This window comes from Coturnix japonica, chromosome 12, assembly GCF_001577835.2.
Source record: "Coturnix japonica isolate 7356 chromosome 12, Coturnix japonica 2.1, whole genome shotgun sequence".
NCBI classification, from domain to species: domain Eukaryota; kingdom Metazoa; phylum Chordata; class Aves; order Galliformes; family Phasianidae; genus Coturnix; species Coturnix japonica.
In genome coordinates, this window is record NC_029527.1 from 7,269,101 (window position 1) to 7,293,989 (window position 24,889).

General features: G+C 46.1%; 1 protein-coding gene and 1 long non-coding RNA gene across 11 annotated transcripts in view; one reads left to right on the forward strand and one right to left on the reverse strand.

Annotated features, from left to right (window-relative positions):
• Positions 1-17,035, reverse strand: part of LOC107319895 — a 44,358-nt gene extending 27,323 nt beyond the window's left edge. For 6 of the 7 annotated variants that reach the window (XR_004308822.1, XR_001557984.2, XR_004308820.1 and 3 more), the window contains exon 1: positions 14,767-15,046. This is a non-coding gene — a long non-coding RNA (uncharacterized LOC107319895). Of the gene's footprint in view, positions 1-14,766; positions 15,047-15,828 lie in introns of those variants that run through there. The other variant, XR_004308821.1, reaches the window with a different exon arrangement.
• Positions 1-23,911, forward strand: part of MGLL (monoglyceride lipase) — an 84,888-nt gene extending 60,977 nt beyond the window's left edge. For all 4 annotated transcript variants that reach the window (XM_015875232.2, XM_032447285.1, XM_015875235.2 and 1 more), the window contains 5 exons: positions 10,089-10,225; positions 11,235-11,345; positions 17,033-17,122; positions 20,691-20,906; positions 21,348-23,911. In XM_015875232.2, the coding sequence (XP_015730718.1) occupies positions 10,089-10,225; positions 11,235-11,345; positions 17,033-17,122; positions 20,691-20,906; positions 21,348-21,473 (680 nt within the window). In that variant the 3' untranslated portion in view covers positions 21,474-23,911. The remainder of the gene's footprint in view (positions 1-10,088; positions 10,226-11,234; positions 11,346-17,032; positions 17,123-20,690; positions 20,907-21,347) is intronic.
• Positions 23,912-24,889: the final 978 nt, after the last annotated feature.

Genomic DNA, 24,889 nt, shown 5'->3' on the forward strand with positions numbered 1-24,889 from the left:
CATTCCTTTCAGCCCTGAGCATTTTCTTTGTAAAAACAAAACGAGGATTGCAAAAGGTCTGACAAAATCTATGGCCAGCTGGAAATAGTCTTCTCTGAAGGTGTGTGCACCCACTGTGAAGTCTTCTGTGCAGTCTGGTGGTCAGGGAGCTGCTTACAGTGGAGGTGTTTGCTTTTGTAACACACCAATCTGTTCAGCTAGACATGAAAGGAGGACTGGTCAACCCATTTCTGTGAGCAGCTGCCACTCCTGGGTAGTGCCCTCTCTTGGTCTGTGCTGGCCGGGGCAGAATTCATTGCAGTGACCCCAGAAGTACTGTCTGCTGGCTCAGTTCATGGGGAAAATTGTTATACCCATGACATCCCTAATGCTGAGATTTACTGGCAGTACTTTGCAGCCTGAGAATCCGCATTCAGCTTAGCAAAACAAATGATGCTGAATTGTAGATGCTACAAAGAATCGTGTTAAATCCAGGTCCCTTAAAATTGGCATTTTCCATGCTGCATTTACTTTCTGTTTCTGAATGTATTGAAGGCAAAGCATGCCGGCGATTTCCTTCACACTAAGGAGTCTGCAGCCTGGTGGGGCCAAGTTTATGCTGAGGGAAGGGAGAAGAGGCTGAACTGAGTCCTTCTGGTCTGAAAAGGAGCTTGCATAGACCAGAAGCAGTGTACAGGTCCAGCCTTCAACAGCACAGCATTTGCGAGGTGCAGAGATGCCAGCCAGGATTCATCACTGTCATCCAGGCATGTTTTGAAATGAGGAACAGCACAGAGAGCAGCAATCTGCCTGTTGGATGCTGACCTGCCCTGCGGTAGGATTTTGGAGTTGCAGGGTGAAGTTAGAGGGCTGGGGATCAGCTGCCAAAAAGCAGCTGAAACAATCACACTGAAATCAATCTGTACCAACAGAGGACAGCAGTTTTGCTGCAGGACAAATTTAGTAGTGCTATTTTCTGCCATGCTACTTTTCCTGTGCTCCATCTCGTTGCCATCCAGCTCAGAGCCAGCTGGCAGCCCTGGGCTGTCCTGGCACACTGCATAGGGCTGTCCCACCCAGGCTCGCACCCTGGCAGACCCGCTTAATGAGAAGAGGGGTTCTTAATTGCGCAGATAGGAAAAGCAGGTTGCAGTTAGGGCTGGTAGGGTTTGGGTCAGCTGTAGCCCTGTTAAAAACAACAAAGACCGTCCTTATTCCAAGTAATCCACCTGCTGCTTACATGGTATAATGGCTGAGCTTATGCAAAGTGGGTACAAAAAGCTGTCAGTGCTGGAAGAGTTCTATTTCCTTCATGCCTTGTCAGGAATGGGGACAAATCCAGCCTAATGAGGGTGGCACTGCCTGGTCATTAAGCTGCTGCCATGTGGCAGTGCAAAGGAGTGAAGCAAAAAGGAAAAACCTTAGCGCTGTGGAACTGATGTTGTTCCAAGCTCCCTTCAGCCAGATCAGCTTCAATCTGAAAGTACAGATCCTGAACACAGGAACTGGAGAGGTCAGGATTGTGACCAACCTTTTTGGCAAATCAGTTGGTAAAACACCTTGATGTTGTCTTTGAATGCAAACACCAGGTTTTAGAAGCATTATCATTACTATCTACTTGCCAGTTGCTGAAAAAAAAGATTATATAACCAACTATCTGTGCCAAGATTGCTTTGGAGTTGAGAAATGCTGTACTCCACTGCCAAGAATCTCACAGACTCAACAGAACCCACCAGGAGCCCCTGTTCTACATGGGAACTTGTGTTTATTTTAACATGCAAGTAAATTGGGTGAAAAATGGCTCTGTTTTATTTCTTTGTTTGTTTGTTACTGATGTGGGTTCCCAATGGGTGGTCTGTATGGAGGGGAACCTTTTGAAGAAAGCTTGAAAGGAATCTGTGCCTGTCCCCCAAGACATCAGTCAACAGCACCGAGGGAGCTACTGATGCTCCAGCTTTCATCTCTTTTTCTTAGCAGTGCCTCATCTAGTGTTAGCAGGGAAGAATTATGCCTGTCTTCCCTGAGATGAATTGATTTGGTTGTTTTCTGAAGCATAAAAATATTCCAGGCACACGCATGGGTGTTCAATGTCACTGGCAGCTGATGTGCCTGCAGTGCACTGGGCAAGAGCTGGGTCATGGGCTCACAGTGCTGTTGAGAGGGGAACAATCAGAAGAGCTGTGCAAACTCTTAGGCAGGGCAAATGAAACCATCTTTAAGCAAATAGAAGAGCAAGAAATGAATGGCCTTTGTTAAGATAAAAATGGGCCCGCTTTCTAGTTAAACAAGCTGTCATTTAGGACTTGATAGCATGTGCATGTTGGAGGGCCAACTCGCATGCCAGCAGTACAATGGAATATGTGGGCAGGAAACTGCAGCGTTGTCTCTTTAACTGAAATACCTGACATTTTGAATTGGTGCCCCAAGCTGTTTCAAGGCATTCAGAGATGGAAATTGGATCAGAAAATAGAGGAAAGTGGACTTTCATTCATTTTTCCAGCTGGAACTTAATAAAGTTTGTACCCTTTCTTGGATTTTATGGTGCTAAAGCATCAGAATAAATAAGTACAAAAATGGATGGATGGATAGATATAAACAGATGATCAATAGATAGGGATAGATAGATATAGCTAAGGATAGATAGATAGATAGATAGATAGATAGATAGATAGATAGATAGATAGATAGATAGATAGATAGATAGATAGACAGAGAGTTGTTTTAAAACTTAATTTAAAATAGCAGGAAGATTTTCCTTGGCTGCTGCAGACATCCTCCTCATCCAGTGAGTATGGAACGCTAGCTACCATTAATGGCATCTGAAGTCATATGTGGAGAGCAGAACAGAGCTTTCCACTATTCTTAGAAGGTCAGTGACGTATAGGCAGAATGAAACAGTGAGAACCTAGATTAACTTCAGCAAAGTCCATGGAATTTCTCTGCAGTAACTGAGGGCTATTACTGGTTTTATGTCACCCCAGAATAAGTCTTTGAGGACTACCTCTGTTGTTAAATATGCACATCCCTTCTGTACTCCACAAAATGATCCAATCCATGGAAGAGAGAAATCTCAGTGCAATCTCGCAAGGATAACAGATTGAAATTATTATAAGGCCTTAAATAAAACCAATGATTACCTGATTAAAAAACAAACAAACAACATAGGATATGCCTCACTTGTTTCCTATGTGACACTCATACAGTGATTTTCATCCCATGGGAAAAGTGATGAGATACGAATGGCTTCACCCATCACCAAAGGAAACTCTTTTGCAGTGGAACTCAACAGCTGCTCAACCATCCATGACGGCCTTGTGCAGCAGTTTCAAGTCACGGTGGAGAAGGATGTGCCCTTCAGCTGACTTTGGCTTTAGTGTTTCTGAGAGCTGGCTGGGGAGGTCACAACACAGAAGGGGCTGAGGGAGAAAGTTCAGGATGGTGGAGTCTGGGCTTTGTGGAAAATGAGATGGGCTCAGCATTCCTCTTCCATGGGCCTTCACCTACACTGCAGCATCATTTGTGCTTGCAGGGGTGACAAAGCAGTGCAGGGATCCCAGCCCACCATCCCTCCCTGCCTTACACAGCACCCAGGCTATGCTTGTGTCTCTAGCTTGGCCACAGCATCTGCTGTTTGTAAGTGCAGCCTGGGAAGAGCTTATTATTTTGCAACATAAACACTCAGATGGCTTTTTTTCAGCATGTTTTCATGAGCAGCATGAAGTTCCAGGAACACTTTTAAGAAAGTGCAATTCAGAGCCAAATTCAGCAACAGCATAAGGAATGGGCAAGTCTTCCAGAGCCAGGAGAACCACGTCTGTATCCATTAGAGATGAATTGAATCTTAACATTGGCAGAAACAGTTTGCCTTGTTGGACAGAGTTAATGACTGCTCTGATATGTACCAGGTCATTTTGTTTGTCATCTTTAGAGCACAGAAAAGATTTTAAATGGCTTCAGCAAGACGACTGGTTCTTTGCTGCCCAGCAATAAGGCACAAATAATTTTAGTATAGAAAATTGCCTGTTTCTTTTTTCTTTTTTTTTTTCTAACCAAGACAACAAACAATATAACTCTGTGTGTGCACTATTCTAAAAATATCTCAGCTCTGCAAATGTGTCTCTGATGTGGGCGGAGAAGGCTTTCAGTTTGCTGCACTCTTTGTGTGAGACAAGTGCATAAAGACTATCCAGCAAATGCTGAAAGAAAAATGATTTTTCTGATCTTGAGGAGGAAAAAGGAAGATTCTGGACTTGTGTATTCAAGGCAAGCCTCCCCTCTGATGCAGATGGGGGGGGCAAATGCTCGATGTATAAAACACTGAGGGTGGAGATAGACTGCTGGGTGCCATAGCTAATGGCTTTATAATCTGGCTATTGTCATGAGAAACATCGCATATTCACTGTATCTATCTAGGTGGTACAAAAGAAGGCATACTGAGGGCTGCTCAGACAGAGAAGAACAGACAAGGTTTTCCAGCAATAATCATGTGCTGTGATATATTTCAGATCCTCAAATCAGATAAAGATGGAAGTAGTGGTTAGGGTGAGCCTTCTCCTTTGAGTTCCCAGTGCTTCTCAGCTGTCTCTATCCTGCCCTTCTCAACTGCATACAAAATGAAGAGTGCGGACATACAGAGGGCAGGCACTGTTGAGTGAATCAGATTTGGTTTAAGACAAGAGGCAACGGCCTCAAGTTGTGCCAGGGGAGATTTGGGTTGGATATTAGAAAAAAAAATGACCCAGAAAGAGTTACAAGGCACTGGCACAGGCTGCCCAGGGAGTGGAGTCACCATCCCTGGAGGTGTTCAAGAAATGTATGGATGCAGCACTAAGAAACATGGTTTAGTAGCCATTATGGTGGTAATTTGAGAGCTGGACATGATCTCAGTGGTCCAACCTGAATGATTCTATAATCCTATTGTTGGGGAATGGAAAAAGGCAGTTGGAAAGAAAAAGCATAATAGGTTCCCTTGCTGTGATAAGGGTGCTTTCAGGGCAGGGAAGCTGCTTTGTTGATCAAGACTCTTTCTGATGGAATCAGAGGTGTTTCCTGTGTATATTTGTCCTGCAAGTAGAACATTTGCTTTACATGTTCCTGAGGATAAAAGAACAGTCTGCTGACTTTCCCAGATGTTGATTGTCCTGCTTTGAAGCTCATTCCTGTTTCTTTCATTGTTTGTGAGCCTGGATGGTGCATTACATGTACTGCTTGTTGGACGAATAATTGAATGCTGGGGACTCTGAAATCTAATATATTTAATTAATGAGCATTGCTCACTTGATGAAAAAGATGTGTACTTGATTCATTATAAACCAAGTATAGTTTGTTCAGGAGTGAATTGTTCTGACAACTTGGAGTGTTTACTTGTTCATTATTTTCTTTCATTAAACCTCAAAAAAAAACACCCGAGCAGAAAGTGAAGGCTTCACACATTTGTTATGTACACCCATTATTAGTGTCATCTTGTTTATCATATCACCCACATTCTCCATCTATGTCTCCCATCTCCTCCTCTGCAAAAATACGCTGCCTTATACTCTTGGATTGGAATTAGTTCTTATGGTTAGATCTTGCAGTACCTGGGACCAAGGTCTTTGATGATGCCCTACAGCACAGGGAGCTGTACACGTGCAACAAAAAGCAGTTCTCGTTCATCCAAGTTTAAATAGATCCCATAAATACAGGCATCAGCTGTAATGCCTCGTGACACCACTTAATTGGCTGCTGCACTGACTTCCCAGACTAAAACACTCCTGAAAACTTTGTCTGCTTGGCTTTAAAGGTGAGCAAAACATCATGCTGTATCACTGCCCATCCCACCTCCGCTCTGGGGAAGAAACCCAAGGCTCTGAGGAACAAAGCAAATCTTTCACAGTGTTCATAAAGGCATAATACTCCTGTAAATACCTCCTCCAAAAGCTGTATAGACATTTATTTTAAGTGGACTTGGCAGACTCCAGCTGTAGGTCTCACCAGTAAGCTTATTGATCAAAGAGGTAGAGAGAAAAAGAGGGTCCTTCAGCCTGAGCTTAGCACAGGATCCTGCAGAAATCCTCCCCTCACTGCTGCTCGTTGTGTTGCAATGTGCTGGAGCAGCAAGACCACCTTTCTGACCTCCCACGGCCCCTTTGGGAGTGGAATCACATCCATGCTCCAGCTTATTAAACCAGAGGCTGCTGCAGCAAGCTTTGCAAATGGCCCCTTCTGACATCATTAAGAAGCATCCTTTTGGTGTGGGATTCTGCTCTGTGGGAGCAGCTCCTCAGCTGGAGGTTTTTAACATGACAGGTCTTACATTTAGCTGCCCCTGTATCCACGCTCCATTGTTACCACAACTCCAAATGTATTTATGCCCAGGGAGCAGTAAACCTGGAGAGCCTGAACTTCTCACAGCCCTCTCAGTGGTTGTCCCACTTCAAATTCTTGGAGTTAAGATCATGGTATTGTTTGAGTTGGAAGGGACCCTTAAAGGCCATCTGGTCCAACCCCCTGCAATGAACAGGGACACCCACAGCTCCCAACAGGTGCTCAGAGCCCATCCAGCCTGACCTTGGCTGTCTGCAGGGATGGGGCACCACCACCTCTCTGGGCAGCCCGTGCCTGTTCCTCACCACCCTTATTATAAAAAAAATTCTTCCTTGTATCCAGTCTAAATCTAAATCTACTCTCTTTTAGTTTGTCCCACCCCAACAGTTAGGTACCTAAAGAGAAAAAAAAACAAGCATAGTTTGATGGACTCCTCCAAACACATGAATAGTCAAGATCCAGGCTCTGCTTAGAGAGTTACTGCTCCCCAGGCAGCTTTCTCATGTCCTCTCTCTCTGTTTTATGGCTTTCTCACAATAAATAGCAAGCAAAGGCTGAAAAAACAACATAGACCATAATTTCTGCTCTCCCATGACTATGAGCTTTAAGGAACATCACTGACATCAGAAAATTTACAGCAGCGTAGCTGAAGTCAGCATTTTACTCTGCACTTTTCATGTCACCTCATCTTCAATGGCAAAATGCCCCAGCTGGAGCTTTGAGGAATGGCTCACAGCACACCTGAGTGCACACGGTTGGGCAGAGCCTTTGCTGGGAGGGTCTGGTGCTAGAAGGAGAAAGAAACACAGATGGCCCGGGGCTTGTATAAAAGCCAGAGTACAAAATTCTGCTCAGGTGTGATGGAGCGGAGAGCCTGGAGGGATTTTCTCATCATGGCTCAGCATGATTTGCTGATGATTTGAATCTCCCTACTTTTCCAGAGGGAATGCAGTGCGATGCTAAGACAAAAGTTGTCAAAGCTCCTCGTTTGTTCTTCCCCCTTTTTTCTCAGCAGAGGAGCTGTTCAGCAGCTTCCCCCTTGTTTTCATGCCAGATGAGGATGCAGCTCTCTTTAAGGAGAGGTTCCTTTATGCAGGCAGAGTGATACCTATACAATAATAATTCAATCCCCAGAGCCCTCACACTATTAAGTATTCCATTGCTGAACCCTCAGCTTTGTCTTCCTGCACAGGCAGTCAGCATTATTCTACCCAGAGAGGTGTGTAACATTGGAGAATCCATGGCCATAGGTGGAATCATGCTCAGAGGTCATGCTCTCGGATAGGGTTGACTGATCATAAGTCATCATGGCTCTACAGTGGTAGAGCTGCAGTCTGAACAAACTCATACAGAAAATAGTTTGTGCATAGTGGGCCAGATCTCTCCAGCCTTTATTCAGGATTTGGTTTCAGCAATGTCTGTTATTTAGCAGTGATGCATTCAGTTGCAAATGGAGGCTCAGGCCTTTTAATCCTAGATGTCAATTGTAAAAAGGAAGTTGTACATTCTCTTTTTAAAGGTTTGCATCTAGTAAAGGGTGCCCACAACTATCTTAGTACCCAGAACCTGAAACAGTCAATAACTGAGGCATTGCATGCATATGAAGCACACAAGATGGCAACAATGCCAAATAGCTGAGAGCTACTCAACAGGTAATGAAAACCATATGACATGAAGACACGCATGGGCAATCACAGCTCTTTACAGATGTACATGACAAGAAGTCTCATGGCAAAGGCATTGTCTTGTTGAAACCAGTGCACTCAAGAGGAGAGATGTGATAGGAACTCACAGGGCTGTGACTCGTGGCTGTTGCCTCACATAGGCTTGGCTATGGTTGGTTCCTATGCCCAAGCCAGTCCTCTCCTCCTGTACCAAGTATCCTGCCACAGGTACTGTGGGACTGCTATATCAGCTTCTTTCCAAGCAAAACTCAAAGCAGATAGCTTCACATCAAGGATGAACCTGATTTTTCACTCTTTATAGCTCCAGAGGCAAAAGATAAGAGAAAAACAGGTCAATACCCATGACTTTGTCAACATTCAGTTGTGCAGATGGCTTTCATTTAATAGAATAGATCGTAGCTCCTTTCCCTGAAACTGGGAGATTGAAACTTTCAATAAACTCATTCTCTGGTGGAAGAAGTTTGGTTTCCTGGAGAGGAAACCTGCCATCTGGCAGTACTGGTACAAAGTACTGCTGCAAAGATTTGCATGGTGGTTTTATACCACAAACGCAGATTAACTGCTCCCCAAGCACCACTGTGTGCCATGAGTGAGGGACAGTAGCTTAGCAGATAAAAGCACAGGTTCATTAAGTAATCAATAAAATTACCATAAACCTGAAGAAATGCAGTGGTGTGTTCATCATAGCTGAGACACAGGCATTTCTTGGCTTTCTGAGACAAGAAATTCATAGATACCTCTCTGTTATGGGCAGCATCATTGTTCTGTAGTAGGACCAACCTATCCAAAAATAGGGCAAAGCCTCACAGCCCATATACAGACCTGGGTCACAAGGATAATGCTATTTCTGCTTGCTCAGCTGTCTTACACAGACTGTGCAGAAAGAGATACAAGAAGCAAGTGCAGAGCTCTGCTAAGAGAACAGGTTCCTCCCTCTGGACTGCTCAACTCCTATCAGCCTGTTAAATCTGCAGTTGAGATATTAAGCTGAAGACACATTTGAGCTCCACAGAGTGAGATGAGTGAAAGTATGTAGAGGTTGAGAAAAAAGTAAATAAATCCACTAGCCCCACGCATGGCTTTGTTCCTGTAGATCATTTCAACTTGTATTTTAATTGGCTCTTCGATTTGTTTCTGATCACTGATCCATGGGAGATGCTTACAGTATCTTACTGTGGCAGAAACTGGAGTGTGTGCATGGAAAGCAGCACCAGCAATTTATTATTTGTGATTGATCAGGATGACATCTCTGAGTTGGTTGGGCAGACAACATGGCTGATTGTCATACTCACTGCCTTGAGTCCCAGGGAGACCACTCGGAAGCAAGGAAATAAGCAAGTCTGGAGTTCAGGCTTTCTTTGATGCTGTGGCTTTGACAAGCCATTGCCCTTTGTGTCTTTGAATCTCTCCCTGCAGTCTGGGAAGAGCAGAGAAGCCTCAGGGAGGCACACAGGAGGGGATGCTGTTTGGCACTCCATCAATATGGAAGTGGTTTGCATAGCATTCCCCCCTTCACAGTTTTGCTTAATAACATGCATGGAATAGAAACAAACAGGGAATTGCTTTTAAGGAAGAATCCTATCCCTGATAGATACCATCATATGTTTGGTCCAGTACACGTACAGAATGCTTCCCCAAGGTGGATTCCATAAGGGATGTGGTTTAGTGGGGAAACACTGGTGGTAGGTGGACAGTTGGACTACACGATCTTGGAGGTCTTTTCCAATCTTGGTGATTCTATGACTGATTTCAAGCCTTTGTGAGCTCAGAATTGCCTGGGATTGTGCTCATGGATCTGCTGAGTCCACCTCTGCCAGGGATATCACTGTTTCCATAGCAACTGTTCATCTCCCATTTTTGTCAATCCTTTCCCTTTGATTAGACAAGATAATTCCCAGATACAGAGTGAGCTAGCAGCACCCAGGTGCAGCACAGTTTGCATGAGTGCTTGTTCAGAAGGAGCATGCCACCTGATGTATCCCCACTACAGGCTGCTGCCTCCCCACCACTTGCCCTCTGCTGAATGCTCCTCAGCTCAGTGATGTTTTGATAAAGCCTTTCTTGACTGCAACCACTGCTTCACATCACTCAGTTGCATGTTTTCCTTTCCCCCTCCAGTTGGTCATGGGCAGAGTGAGGGAGATCGGATGGTTGTCTCAGATTTCCACGTCTTCATCAGGGACAGCTTGCAGCACATTGATCTCATGAAGAAGGATCACCCAGGGCTGCCCATCCTCATCCTGGGTCACTCCATGGTAAGCATCATCCCCACCCCTCCTTGCAGGGTACAATTGATTAGTCAGCATACCTTACCACACAAGATCTGCCTCCAGTACAGACTCTCTACCTGATCGTGGCCCTAATTAGTGCCCATTCACAACAATGGACCTGCTTTTTTAGTAGGTCAGTTCAATAACACGGAGAACTCAATAAATCCTACCACCCCCCTCCTGTAGCATTGGGCTTCTCCTTTCATTTTACTCAGTAACCAGGAGGGTAAGCCTTCCAAAGCTTTGTGAGCAGCCAGGGGATGAAACACGAAAGCACCGCATAGCCTCATTCTGTTAAACAACCTTACAGGGAAACGTACCAAGGATTAGGACTGCAAAAACAAAGGCAATGATTTGGTGAACAGATCTGAAGTCTGGTTCTGACAGCACGGGCCAAATCCCTTTATTCAAGCGAGCAATATTCCCATTGATGTCATTGATCTTCTCCCCCTGCCTTCCCAGAGGAGAGAAAAATGAATAAGTGCTTTGGGATTCAGCCCATGCTCAGATAAACGATTGTTCTTGCATAAGAACGCATGGCATGCTCTGAAGTGCTGCCGCGCTCCGAAGCAGCTTTAACAAGGAGCTAATTTCCCAGCCAGGTCTTTCAGATGCTTCTCACTACTGCTCCATTTAACAAACCCCTGCTTCTCTGGCAGCAGGGAAGGTCACCAAAGATTTCCCTTGGCAACTAATCCTCCACAGACTTCCCCCAGCAAGCCAGCCAAGGGCCTGCATCCCCCAGCCCTCCTTCTGTCCTCAGGCTGAGCCTGGACACAGTGATGTGCAGGGTGCATGGAGTCAGGCTGAGCTGGAAGGGTTGGTGACATGGACAAGAGGAGTATTTAACTCCCAGTAATGAGTGAGGATTTCCACATGCTGGGTAGTTCAGCAGAAATTGTTTGCTTTTTAAAACTAAACCCTTCCAGTAACAGGATTACTGTATAAGTGAGATGTTGTGATCTGCATTGAGCCGTGTTGTTTTGCATTGCAGGGGGGAGCCATCTCCATCCTGACAGCCAGCGAGAGACCCAGTGACTTTTCAGGCATGCTGCTAATCTCTCCTCTGGTGGTTGCCAGCCCAGAAGTTGCCACCCCCATCAAGGTAAGAGCCAATCCCCAGTGCACCCAGTCATCTCTTCCATCGAAATAAACCTATTGAGACCTCCAGCCTTTCCCCCTTAGGACAAAGAAAATGGTTTCCTACTAAAAGAGGTATGGATACAGGGTAGACTTTTCCCCCTACAATAAAGGTAGTGAGGTACAGGCTGCCCAGAGAGATGGTGGAAGCCTCATCCCTGGAGACAGCCAAGATCAGGCTGGATGGGCTCTGAGCACCTGATGGAGCTGTAGGTGTCCCTGTTCATTGCAGGGGAGTTGGACCACATGGCCTTTAAGGGTCCCTTCCAACTCAAATGATTCTATGAGAACACCAAACCCACTGGAATAGGTACCACCTGAATGTCAGTCAGTATGTTGCTTTGTGGAGTGCCTCTCCCACAGCTGCACCCACTATTTGGAAGGTAAGAAAATCCTGAACTCATCCAGGAAAGCTTATTTAAATAGGAGTCAGAGAGCAGTGCACTACAGGAGGTGGCAGCAGACTGTGCCATAGTCACACACCCTGCAACAGCCCACGCAGCCCCGGCCATCCCCTTCCTCTCAGTTTTCTCCCTGACTCATACAAAGTCTGGTACAGTTGCAACACAGGCTGCTGGGAATGTCAGTCTGGGGTTATTTTCAACATTTGAGAGATGACTGATTTCTAAACAAAACTAGAGCTCTTGAGTACCAGGAATACACAAGCCTGAATGGCTTCCAGCTAGAGCATCACTGCCCCAAGAGCAGCATCTCGACTCAGCACCATTGCTGATCCTCATGCAGCATCTCCTTTTGTTAGCATTTAGGCTTTACCTCCCCCAGTCCATATCTAACATCCTGGGCTATTTCTGAACCCAGCTTGCACTGCCTGCTCTGCTCTCCCCCAGGGAGGCAGCCAACCCCGAGCTCTCCCCTCCTTTCTGGATGCTTAAAAGAATAAACAACTCTAAAAAGAAACTGTAAGCAAAGGGAAGGTCCCGCTAAGGCAGCGCTAATGAGAACAGCTCATTCCCACAGACCTCATCCCTTTAACCTTTCTCCTTAGACTCTTCTCCTAGGGCTAGCTTGTCATTTTAATCTACTTCTGAACTATTTCTCCTCTTTTTTTTCCTGAGAAAAATGAAACATCTTGCCTCAGCTTTCAGTATAATCCTGTCACACCTTTCGCTGTACCTAAGCCACCTACTGACCCCACAAAAGAAGATTACAAGCCCCAAGGGTGGCTTTTAATCATCTTGCTCTTCCATAGAAGGAAATGCATTGAGACCTCCAGCCTTAAAATGCCAAACCCTGCTGAGAGCTGCACCACCTGGATGCCAGTCAGTGTTTTCCTCTTGAGCGACTCCCCACAGGAGGAAAATACAGCTCTAAAAGGAAGAAAAGCTTTCTATTCAGTTTGCTAGATGCTAAATCCTTTCCTGAAATAAGGACTAACCAGCTCTATTGAAACTAGTATTGTTGCAGTTTGGTTTCTTGCAGGTAAGTAGCAGATAGATAGATGTCAATACAGGAAATCTTAATCTCTAACTAAGGCATTGCAAGGTTGTTTATGGAGTCACATTCCTAAGGAGTATATCAGGCACAATAATACAAGTTCACAACACATCCTTTTCTCTCTTAGATCTATTGCTGCTGCTCAAAACTGATAAAAATGTTATTATTTCTGAAATATCTCTGCTCTGTCAAATCTATTCAAAGTTATTCCTGGAGCTGGAAAGATATTTGCAAGAGGAAGGAGTGAAAGCAAGCAGAGTATTCCTGCAAAAGTTGCCACTTCCCAAAAAAGCTGAGCTGGAAACACTTGAGTGTTTTTTCCCCTCTCTTAGAGCCAAGGGACACAGCATTGGTGCCAGTGCCCCAAGGCACAAAAGCTTCGATTTTCCCCTGGAACTGGTGTGAATTCCAGGCCGTGAGCCATTTCCTGAGGTCCACTGCATTCAGCCCATTGCTGGGGCAGTTTCCAGCTGAGCAAGAATTTACCTTGGCTACACAAACGAGAGCTCAGAGCAGCAACACAATTCATCCAGTGCCCTGTGACTCCTGATAGAAACACCTACCTACTTGTTACAAACCCAGCAAGGAGAGCAGGATCCCGCTGCTCTCTCTGGACCAAACTTGGCTCTGAACCTTCTGAACTTCAAAGGATGCAAAGAGACAGGAATCACGTGCTGACAAAGAGCAGTGTGAGAATAAGAAAGCGTGTCCCACTGAATTTCTGCTGCTGAGTGCTGTGAAATAGAGTGGGCAGCACATTCTCATAGGAAATAATAGTCCCTAACCCCAGCATATGCCTTACAGAATCAGTGCACAAAAATGGCTCTTCACTTTTCAAGTTCTCCATTTGGCCTCTCGCTGAGGTATAGAGACATCATACCTGGCATATCCTCAATCATAAACCATCTCACATTCCTGATATCCTGACATCCCTTTACCCACTGCTCTCAGCCTGATACCAATAGCTTATCAGTGTTTCTTCCAGAGATTTTTTGGCTCAGCCAAACCAGCCTGGCTAGCACATGCAGCTCACACATCACCCATTTGACAACCCAGCTCACTTGTCAGTGAGCTGAACTAAAAAGTGCTCATTCAAGCAGTTGGTCAAGAAGAGATCTTGAAAGAGAAGAAAGCACATAGAGGTGTATGGGGACAGAGATTGCTTTGTTCAAAATAAACATGTCTAGACCGCAAAGCATCCATGCAGTTAAACCAATGCAGAACTCACAAAGTCAGCTCTGAGTTGCACTTCCAGGCAAGAGGTAATGTTCAACATTCCATTTCAATCTTATCCCAAGATGATTATCATAGACATGCAAGATCTGAAATCCTAATGCTGTTCAGACACCTGCACTGAGCAGCTCAAATAGCTGATGATCTAAAGTGTTATCCTCAGCCCAGCCAATATCCCCAGCAATGAACTCTTGGTCATTTGGGAGCAGTTACCTCAAGAACCAACAGAGACATAAACTCTTCATATATCAAACACAGCCTGCCCTTCAATAGCATGGCTTTTAATTAAGTCCAGCATGTCACAGGCTGCATCACATCGCTCATAATCATTGAAGGCTCAGGGGAACCTTTTGTCTCTTTGATTATAACATAAAACTTGAGTTTTCCACTGGATTCTACTTTGCCTTGTGATGGGGGTGGGATGACAGTTAGACTCTGTGACCTTAGTGATCTTTTCCAACCTTAATTATTCTATGAATCCAAAAAGGGAGGGCGCACTGCCTGCAGATCTGAGACCCTCCAGAAGTCAGAGTCCTTCCCCAATGAGTCTTTTATACCAGAAGGTTCTGTGTGTAAATAAGAGTTCCTGTGCACACAGGAAATACACATACGTGGACACATTTAACGTGCTATCAACAGAGCCCAGGGCTTCTCTTACACAGCTGAAGATCAGAAATGACTGCGCTGACACCACTCACCTGGGCTGGAAGTGCTTGGGAACAGATCCTGCTGCATTTCTGTAGCTGTTTGGCAGAACTCCAGATACGTGCAGAAGCTTCAGGAACTTTCCAAAGCACGTCCCAGAGGTCATCTGCAGGCTATGGAGATAAGCACGTATCATTAGAACAAAGAAATGGACACACTGAATCTGACAAAAGCACACAGGTCATCACTATCAAACACACGACTTCTGTAGTCTAAGAGTGCATCAATTTACTTTCTCCTAAAGCTGAATTTTAAAGTAAGGAAAGCCCTCCCTCCCACCCCCCATTTTACATGTGGTCTTGGACCTCATTACCTCTGGCCTTGATAAAAACATGCAGACTTTGTGGCTGATATTCTAAACAGATCTTGGGAGAGCATCAGCCAACCTCTCATGGTTTTCCTCCTCACTCACCAATCATTAGGCACAGGAACTCACCCCAGCACTTAACTCAGGCTCCAATATTAGGGCAGCCTAATTGCCTAAGTTTGACACAGAAGTTCGGAGGCAGGCACATACAAACCACTATTCAGATCTCAGAGGTGTTCTGAGGTTGCTTCTTTTAGCCTCCAAAGACTGCAAAGAAAACCTACAACAATTACATTTCCAAATTAAATACCTCAGCTAAGGATCTGCAGTTACTTTATGTATATCTGGGTCACTGTAAGTGGCTTAGAGAAGCAAAACTGCTGCAGTATTGTGAGCACAAAGTCCTTGCCTAGAATTCATCCAGATGAACGCCTCAAACCATCACATCATGTTAACACAAAAGAAAACCTCATTCTTACTCACTGTACTTGCACCTCTGTGGATGTATTTTTAATGGGTTAGCTCAGCAGAGGTTACTTTTGTTCACATAGTGCCATTTTAACATGGTTTAGAGGTCACAGTGGGGATGAGTTCATGGTTGGACCTGATGATCTTAACAGTCTTTTCTAGCCTTAATGATCCTATGAAGTGACATCTGTGTAAGAACAGGCAGCAGCAGATATAGATGCTTTAAACCCAAGAAAAAAGAAAAAAATAGAGATCACAACTCAATAAAGAAACCACTTACCCCTTTCCAAGGATCAGGGCTCACCAAACACTACCAGGAAGGCGATCCCCAAGTAAAGGTGCTTCCTTTGTGGCTGCCAGCCCTTAAATGAGATTAGGGAGCACTGTACCCAGAATCCAGCCCTTCCAGTCAACACAGATCAACTGCTTCCACCTGTGCTCCCAGGGCTGGCTACACCCCTTCACCAGGTGCTCAATCACTGGTTCAGACCCTGATCTAACAGTTCCCATAAACCCGTTAGAAGTCATATCCAGCCCAAAGCACAGGTGCTCAGCTCTGCTATGAGTCTTTACTGCTTGTCACACTGGATGACTTTGACTGCAACCTTGTGTTATTCCTCTAATATCATAATTTCTCTGTCATGTATCATCTGTGATCCAAAATGTCAGAGTGCTTTAGTAGTGATTAAATCTAAGCAGAAACAGGGAACATAGGTGACAGCTCACCTGCAGGTATTGGCTGAAGGCACTGAGAGGCTGTAACAACCAACATACATTAACAGCACAGTTTCTGACTCAAGTGGTGATCACTTAATTAAAGACAGATACCAAAGATCAGAGCAGAAGCGTGGTACCAACGTGCTTGTAGTGCTATTCAAATGAAAGATGCTACCCTTTCATCTGCCAGCGGTTTCAGGGCCTGGGCTGCTGAATGCTTTTGTGTTTCCTTCCCAGGAGACAAGTGAGCAATAGATTCCTTAGCCAACGCATGCACATTTTGTTGGTGTTTATTTGCAGGTTCCCCTGAGGATCTGCTTATCAGAAAGAGGGCAGGCTTAGGCAGCTCCTGTAAATGGATGGAGTGTGCACCGCAGCCTGCAGTCAGAGCTGGGGCAGCAGGACAGAGCAGTAAGAACCAGAAAGAAACAGCTCCATGGGGAATGGAAACAGCTTTTTCCTCTCAAGGAGCCTCACTGATGCCTCTTTGGAAATTAACTTGAGAGTGAGAAAAAGGGGTGATGAAGTTGCAGTGTGGTGGACTGAGAGCTGACACGTCAGACCTGCACACCCACCCAGTCCCAGGAGCAGTTTAGACATTCACTTCAAGGGAAATGTTTTAAATATAGCACAGATCTCTCTCCTGTGTCAGCTGACATTCCTCAACTGTTTAACTTCAGCGCTGATTCCCACCAGCTCAGGGTTGGGTGCTCTATATCCCTCTTGACCTGACCAGCTCTTTAACTACTTGTTTTCCTCTCCCACAGGTTTTTGCAGCTAAAGTACTCAACCTTGTGCTTCCAAACTTGTCTCTGGGATCAATAGATCCAAATGCAATTTCCCGGAACAAGAAGGAGGTGAGAACCTTAATGCCACTTAAAGTTACTCCATGGTCAGTCTCCTATTGCAGTCCTCTCTTTTAGATTAGATTAAGACAAATTTTATTTCTATATGTAAACAAACAGCTGCAGTAAAATAAAATAAAATAACTTAAAAAAAAAAATAAGGCATTTTGCTAAATCACGAGGGCTAGATCCATGCCCTTTTGCACAGAGCAGAATATGTGGCTCACTGTGGGAAAGCAAGCCTTGGTCCCTGCGTACCTCCTGCACCCATGGCTAATCTGGGTGTCCCTTCTGCAACCACCACCACTCCTCACAACCAGCTCATGCAGGCTGCAAACGCTACTGAAGGCTGCATTTCCAAACCTGCTCTTTGCCATGCAAAACTCCAGTGCCGGAGGTCAGTATTCCTGCCTACACATCAGGATGGCATTGTGCTGAATGCATTCAGACAGATGAAAGAAGCATGCTTGCCCTAAAGACCTTGCTACATGGTCTCCTGGATTGCACTCTCACTCTGCCACAGCCTTTCCAAAACAAATCAAGTATTCTTTCTGTGCCTGGGAATAATACTGAAGTGAGCTGCAATTGAAGCAGCTATTGTAACGACCTAATTCCAGCTCCACTGCCAATGTGAATGGAGTGGTTCCAGGATCTTCTCTCAGTGTCACCGTAGCTTGAGACTCTTCACCCATTCATACTCCCTCCTAGCAATCACCACTGCAGCCCATTCATGCCACCATTGGCACAGCCAGGTGTCCTTGCAACTGCTGCCACAGAAAGTCTGAATGGAGAACACAGCACACAAGGATATCTTAAAAGCAGGAGGGTTCACTGCCATAGCAGGCTGTTCCATGCATGTTCCAAATGCAGTCACTTCTCCTGCTGTTCATGCAATGCTAGAATTGTCTGCCCAGTGCAGGGTCATTACACAGCACTGTGTGTCACAGCTGCTCTTCAAGGATGGCAGTTTTAAGCACACCTGCTTCCAAACAGCTGGACTTTCTGCTGGAAACTGCTGCACTGCAAAGCATGACAAAAGAAAAGTGCTGATGGGAGACAACCCGGTCATAACACGTTTAGAAAAGCTCCAGTGAACTTCCTTAATTTACCACACAATGTTGTCCAAATATTTCCCTATTCCATGGGAACAATTTATAATAAATGCTATCCCGTGTTGTTTTTTTTTTCCCCACCCAAATATTTGCTGCTGCTCCCACTGCTGTGTGATGCTCCAAGTCTCAACAGCTTCCTGCGTGTGTTGTTTTTCCTCTGCCCTTTCCCTTTCCGTGCAGGAAGGAAAAGCATTTCATGACACATGAGAACAGGTCTGCTTCTGCAGCACCTGCTCATAGTGGAGTGGTGCTCAGAAGACTCCCACTGCTGCCTGCCCACCTGCACACAAACTTGCCTCTGGCATAGCAGCAGTGGGCTGCACTCACCAAAGGCACCACAGCATCTCGTCCTCTGGCTGCCACTGGCACACACTCCACCCTCCCTTTGGACTCGTGTTGCACGGCCTCAAAGCACACAGTGTGCTGGAAACATCCATTATTTATATGTTAAACATATTCTTCTGCCCGGCCAACTTTTCATTCTCTGGAAATGTTTTTGGGATGTCATCCAAGAATGTCCTGATGAAGCTGCGTTCCCAGCAGGCTGTCCTCAGGATGTAGGCACTGCAGTGCAGGATGGCATTTGATGCTCATTTGATCTGTGTGCAATATCAAACGCAAGAGACACAAAAGAGAGCAAGGTGCAACCTGAAAGCCCCGCTTCTGCTTCCAAGCTGCATAACAGCATAACCCATAAAAGTCTCAAAATGAAACAGGACGAGTAAATCACCTTCACTGCAACAGCAAGCTCCTCAATCTGGTTTGTTTGCTTTTCTCCTTTTAAATTATTTATTTTGTGTTTATTAGCTTAAAGCTGTGGACAAAGCTTCTGCTTTGTACTCACGCTGTGCTCTGAGCATTAACTTTCTGATGAGGATTTTTGTTCGTTCACCAGCAACAGGATCCTCCTACTCACTGCTGATGGATCTCGGTTGGGATCAAGTTATTATTTTTTCCCCTTCCATCATCTATACAAAAACATTTGCTGACAGCTCAGTAGCTAAAAAAATTCCCTGTTCTTTAGGAAGAGAACAAGAGAAAGAAACCTATTAGGTCATTCTCCCAGCATGTATGGCACTGGGGATGCATAACGCACATGGATTCATTGACATTATTGTACTCCATGGGAAGGGAACTTCTGTCAGTCCACCCACCCACCCCTCCTCATTCTGCCTCTCCCTCAAGTACTTCAAATAAAAACAAAACAAATAATAAAACACCTCAAGGCTGTGCTGCCTTAGTGCAGCACCAACTCAGATGCAGGTTCAGCCGAAGCAAGAAGTAGCCAGTGCAACCCAATGGGTTTACTCAGAGTAGGGGACATAGGGACATGGTTTAGTAGTCAATATTGATGACTGATGGACAGTTGGACTGCAAGATGTTAGAGGTCTTTTCTAACCTTAACGATTCTGCGAATATGAAAATGCTGATGGAATTCAATGAAACAAGAAGGCAACGGGGAAAGATCTCTGCACCGTGTGCCTCCCTGCCAGCTCCATTTGCAGTGCTTCGTGCCCCAACGCATTTGAGATGCCAAGGAAGGAAATCAACTCCACACCCCTAGCGAATGAATGCCTGCAGTTGGGAAAGCCCCACCACATCGTGTCCTCCTCCCTTCCCGGTAACCTCACAGTGACCTCACCTTCCCGCAAAGCAAGAACTTGAACAGACCTCCACGTCTGCAAGGAGAGAAGAAGGCTGGTTTTGGCTAACCTATAAATAACCATCACTTCTATAAACATCTGCCAGGGCTGGGAGAAACTGGAGGCTGTGCCAGAGACCAACCCGTAATCAAAGCATTCTGGCAAATATTGAGATGGCAGTGGCTGTGTGGGCCGTCTCCACATACAGTATACAAATATTTACTGTAGATTTGCCTGCTGCAGTAACTACTCCTTCCTAGCAACTTTCTGCACCAGCTCTGGTGTATTTTTAGCCTCTCATGGTCTGGCTGAGCAAGTTGTTGACTTTTTCTCTTGCCTAATCCCTAATCCCATCCTTACATCTGCATCCTCTGTACCCAGAGCAGAGCATCAGTGTACGAGTGCTGTGCAGCACATGTGTCAGCTGCCTGCAGGTCATAGAATGGCTCAGGTTGGAGGGGAGCTTAAAGACCATCTCATTCAACCTGTGGGCTGGTTGCCTCAAACCAGCTCAGGCTGCCCAGGTCCCCATCCAGCCTAGCCTTAACTGCCTCCATGGATGGGGCACCTACAGCTCTGGGCAGCTGTGCCACTGCCTCACTGCCCTCTGAGTATAAAATTTCTTCCTCACTGTTAGTTAGGAAGAAATGGGCAGACATTATTTGCTGGCAGCCATAGTGAAGATGTTGGCCCTGACTGATGGCAGGAAGTCTTGATTGAGCAGGAAATGAGTGTGCAAGTCAAGGGAAGAGCCTCTTCACCACTTGCTATGTCCTTTTTGCATGAAATACTGTTAACCTGAAATCACCCCTCTTTCCTTGCCAGATGGAGTCCTACACTTCTGACCCACTGGTCTACCATGGTGGCATGAAGGTCTCCTTTGTCATCCAGCTGATGAATGCCATTACCAGAATCGAACGAGCTCTGCCCAAGCTGACTTTGCCCATCCTGGTGCTGCACGGCTCTTCTGACAAGCTCTGTGATATCAAAGGCTCCTATTTACTGATGGACACGGTGCAGAGCCAGGACAAAACGCTGAAGGTCAGCTTGCTTTCTCTGTTTTTAGGATGCAAGCAGAGGCTGCAGAACCAGTCACTGCAAAGGTCACAATGGGGGAATCAGGGCTGGTGCCTGGCAAACCAAGCAGGTTCCCAGCCATTCAGGGGAGGAAGGAATGCCTGGTGTTGGGCAGCAGGGTGCTCAGGTTGAGCAGAGCAGGGTCCATCAGCACAAAAGCTGGAACGCTACAGTAAACTTCTCTTTGAAGCAGAGTGTGCCAGAGCCAATGGCATCCCTTTGATGTGATAACCTGACACACAGAGAATCAAGGTTGGAAATACCACTAAGATCTGGTCCAACCACACCTGGGAGGAAAACCAGACAAGGCATGAGACCCAGGGGTGTTACCAAGAGGGGCTGAAGGCTGCTCTGCCCATGAAGGTGTTTGTTCAGTGCTAATCCCTGCTCTCTCCCTGTCTGCAGGTGTATGAGGAAGCCTACCATGCACTGCACAAAGAGCTGCCCGAGGTCACCACCTCCGTCTTCACAGAAATACTGACCTGGATCAGCCAGAAGGTTTCAGCAGCTGGAGAAACCAGCCAGACCTAAGAGCAATCCTTTCTGCAGCTCTTACTGGGGTTTTCTGGGAATAGAAGCTTTCTGTAATAGAATTCTCTCTGGAAAAGATCTAGCATGGAGGGACTCGTGGGATGTTTTGCCATGCACAGTGTAAGGGGTGGGGGGGGGAGAGGCAGAGGGTGGGTGTTACTCACTGGGGTAGGTGACCCTTGAGGAAGCACTGACAGCTGCGGGAGCGGCCCCCAAAGCCTTCCAGGTTGGGTAATTTTACTGAGATTCCCCTCACTCACGGAGCTTCCTCCATCACTTCCTCTTCTCTGCTTTGGCGGGGGTGTATTTATACTGCAATAATTTTTTGGTATGTTAAAGAAGCCAATATCTTCCACTTTGCAGTTTCGATTCCCTGTCCCCACCACCTGGTCCTTTCCCAGCCCTGGCAGAGGAGCAGACGAGCGTAGACTCAAACCCACGCAGTGCATTTGCAAACCAGGCTATTCCCAATGCCAAACCCCACGGCCTCTGCAAGATGAACTATTCTGTAAATAGTTGTAGGGGCTGATTTTTCCCTTCTTTCCTTTTTTTTTTCCTTCTTTTTTTTCCCCCCTCTTGGAATTAATCATTTGCGCTACTGAAACTGAAAAAGCAGAGTTATATAAGAATATAGTAATATAATATATGATGTATATAGAGGTGGCTGGGAGCAGGGGAAGAAATGGGAGGAGAGGCTAAAAAAGGTTAACTGTTCATTCTCTTGGCGAGGAATAATGTTGTCCTATCAGGATCCAGCCCTCTCACCATAACTTTACAGTCATAACATGTTGTTTCCCTCCATCAGTTGGAAAACGTCCTGAAAAAAAACCACTATAGAGGAGCACAGAGCATCTGGTGGGTGGGGATTAGCAGCGGGCATCTTCATGGTCCACTGCTCCAGCAGGAGACCCATGGCGTGACCCCAGATTGCAGCCAATCTCCTGCCCACCTCCTGCCTTGTACCTGCCTCTCTCCCTCTGCTTCTGCAAATGAAGGACACAGAGCCTCTCCTATAGGGACAAACCTCCTTATGCTGGGCTGGATCCTACCCATCATGGGGGTCTTACCCCTCACTTCTGCCCTTGGAGCCACTTCTGGAGAGATCCAGGAAAGGGACCTCAGTGCAATAGCAGGCAGAACCCATCAACACACTGGCATGCAGAATACACGGGTGCAGTTTGTGTCCTCACAATCGCCCCTACAGGCCCAAGTCAGGAAAGTTCTTTGATAGAGGTGAATGCAGGCACTTTTCCATTTGTGTTTTCCTGCCCTTAAAGGGAGGAACCAGCTGAAGTTCTCCCAGCACTGCCAACGTATGATTAAAACACCATTCCTGTGCCATCAGGTGCTCCCGCCCACCCCTGCTAAAACCTGCAGCGACTCTCGCACTGTTGCTTTGCTTCAAATTTGTTTTCCCAAGCAAGGTCCCTCCGTGCCAGATGCTGCTGGTAAAGACACAGCAGCACCATGGTGAGGATGAGGCTCCCCAGGAGCAGGAGCCACAGGGGTGTGATGCAGCAGTGACAGATGGCACAGAGGGTCAGAGCAAGACGATGACTTGAGGGTGGGATTTTCAAAAGCACTTTTCCCCAGGAAGTCAGGAGGAACGGATCAATGCCCCCCATTCTTTATGTCCCGAATTGACAAGCACTTTGCCAGGGAGCAGGAGGGTCAGAGCCCACTGCCTGCCCCAGGGTCTGTAGTCAGTGCCTTGCAGAGCATGTTTCGCCCATGACACATCTGCAGCTTGGAAGAAAGGAAAGGAAGGCAGTTATGTGCATCTGGGGAACTCTGTCCAGTGGTACTGGATACCCAAGGGAAGCTGTGATTGAAAATCAGGTTAGCAAGCAAATACGTACCTGCTGCTCTCTTACCCTGCACGTAAGCTACTTTATATTGACCCAGTTCAGTTTCCCCATGCCCTGGAGGAGCCCTTCCTTCACTGACCAGATTAGCAACGAGCAGAGCTGCTGCCAGGGGAAATGTAATTAAGCTGTTTCCCAGCAGCAGGTACCATATGCAGGGAGCACAGCCGGCCTTACGAATGTTGCTGTGCAGATACCAGTCTGCCTTGGAGAAGAGGTGGCATCCGTGACCGAGCAATAGCAATGCGCAACTGCCATCCGTGCCACCACCCATAGCACTGGGAGACCATTCCCCTCTGCCCACCACATTTTCCTCTTAGCCTGTTCTTTTTGTACCACTTACCTTCGCACACTGCCAGCACAGACCCTTGGAGATCACACTTATTTTTCCAAGTAATTTGTCTCTCGTTTTGTTGTGTCCCAGTTCAATAAAATACATTTATATATAGATATACATATATAAAAGCATATATACATACACATGTATTTTCAGTGGGAAACCATATACAAGTTTAGGATTCTTAAAGGAATACAATGTATATTGCAACTAATAATAAAGTTATGTTTTCTGAATGGGGTGTGTTTGAGGCCGTCATTTGCTATCACCATCCCTCTGGGGAGTGAGAAGGGAAAGGCAGGGAGATCTGAGAGATACTGAATCCAGGTTTGAGGCATTTGGGTGCCCTTGCTGTTGGGAAGGTGAGGCTCTCTGCCTATTTCCCCAGCCAGTGCTCAGGCCTCGTGCTGCCCTGAGCTGGCGCCTCCTCTCTAGAGCCTGGGGGTACAGAGGGGAGGCAAGACAGCCAGCACAGAAAACACTTGTGTCCCCTTGAAATACAACTCGGCTCCGGACCTGGAGACTGTTGTTTAACTGCATACATGATTGGAAAATGCCACAGAATGCCAGGAAACAAGGCCTGCCATCTCCTCCAGCATTGGGACAGAAGGAGCAGTCATCCTGGGAGGAGATGGACACAGCCCATGCCTTGAATGGCTTTGAATGCACCAAGCCCAATGAGAGACATCTCAACAGAAAAAGCATCCTGGACATTTAATCCAAAGAATTTCCAGTTCCTCAATGGGAGATTGAACTTGCCACCAACAAGCTTGTTTTAAAACTCTTGGTTATAGTTCAGTTTTACACCCAAGGAGGAGGAGGGTGGGATAAGTAGGAGAGAGCAGATTGCTGGCTCCCATTATGGAAGCAAGCTTAATAAAATTCATAGAAATATTGGTGGTTCTTGCGATGCTGTGCCAAGAATGTGTTAGAATAAAACCTTCTGAGCAGAAGGGAGAGATATAATGTCATCTTAGCCTTGATATGAAAGCTCAGCCTTCATCTCGGAAAGCATATCTCAAGGAATGGTAGTTAATGCATTTACTTGCCTTCCCTCTAGAGCAGGTCCCTGCACGGCCTCACACAATTCATCACTGCTGCAGCCTCGCACGAATGGTATTGGGATGACCCTGTGCTGCAGAGAAGCAATAGGATAAAAGAATAAAGAGGGAGGGATGTTTTCCTGCTGGGGTTTTAATGTCACCTCAGCACAA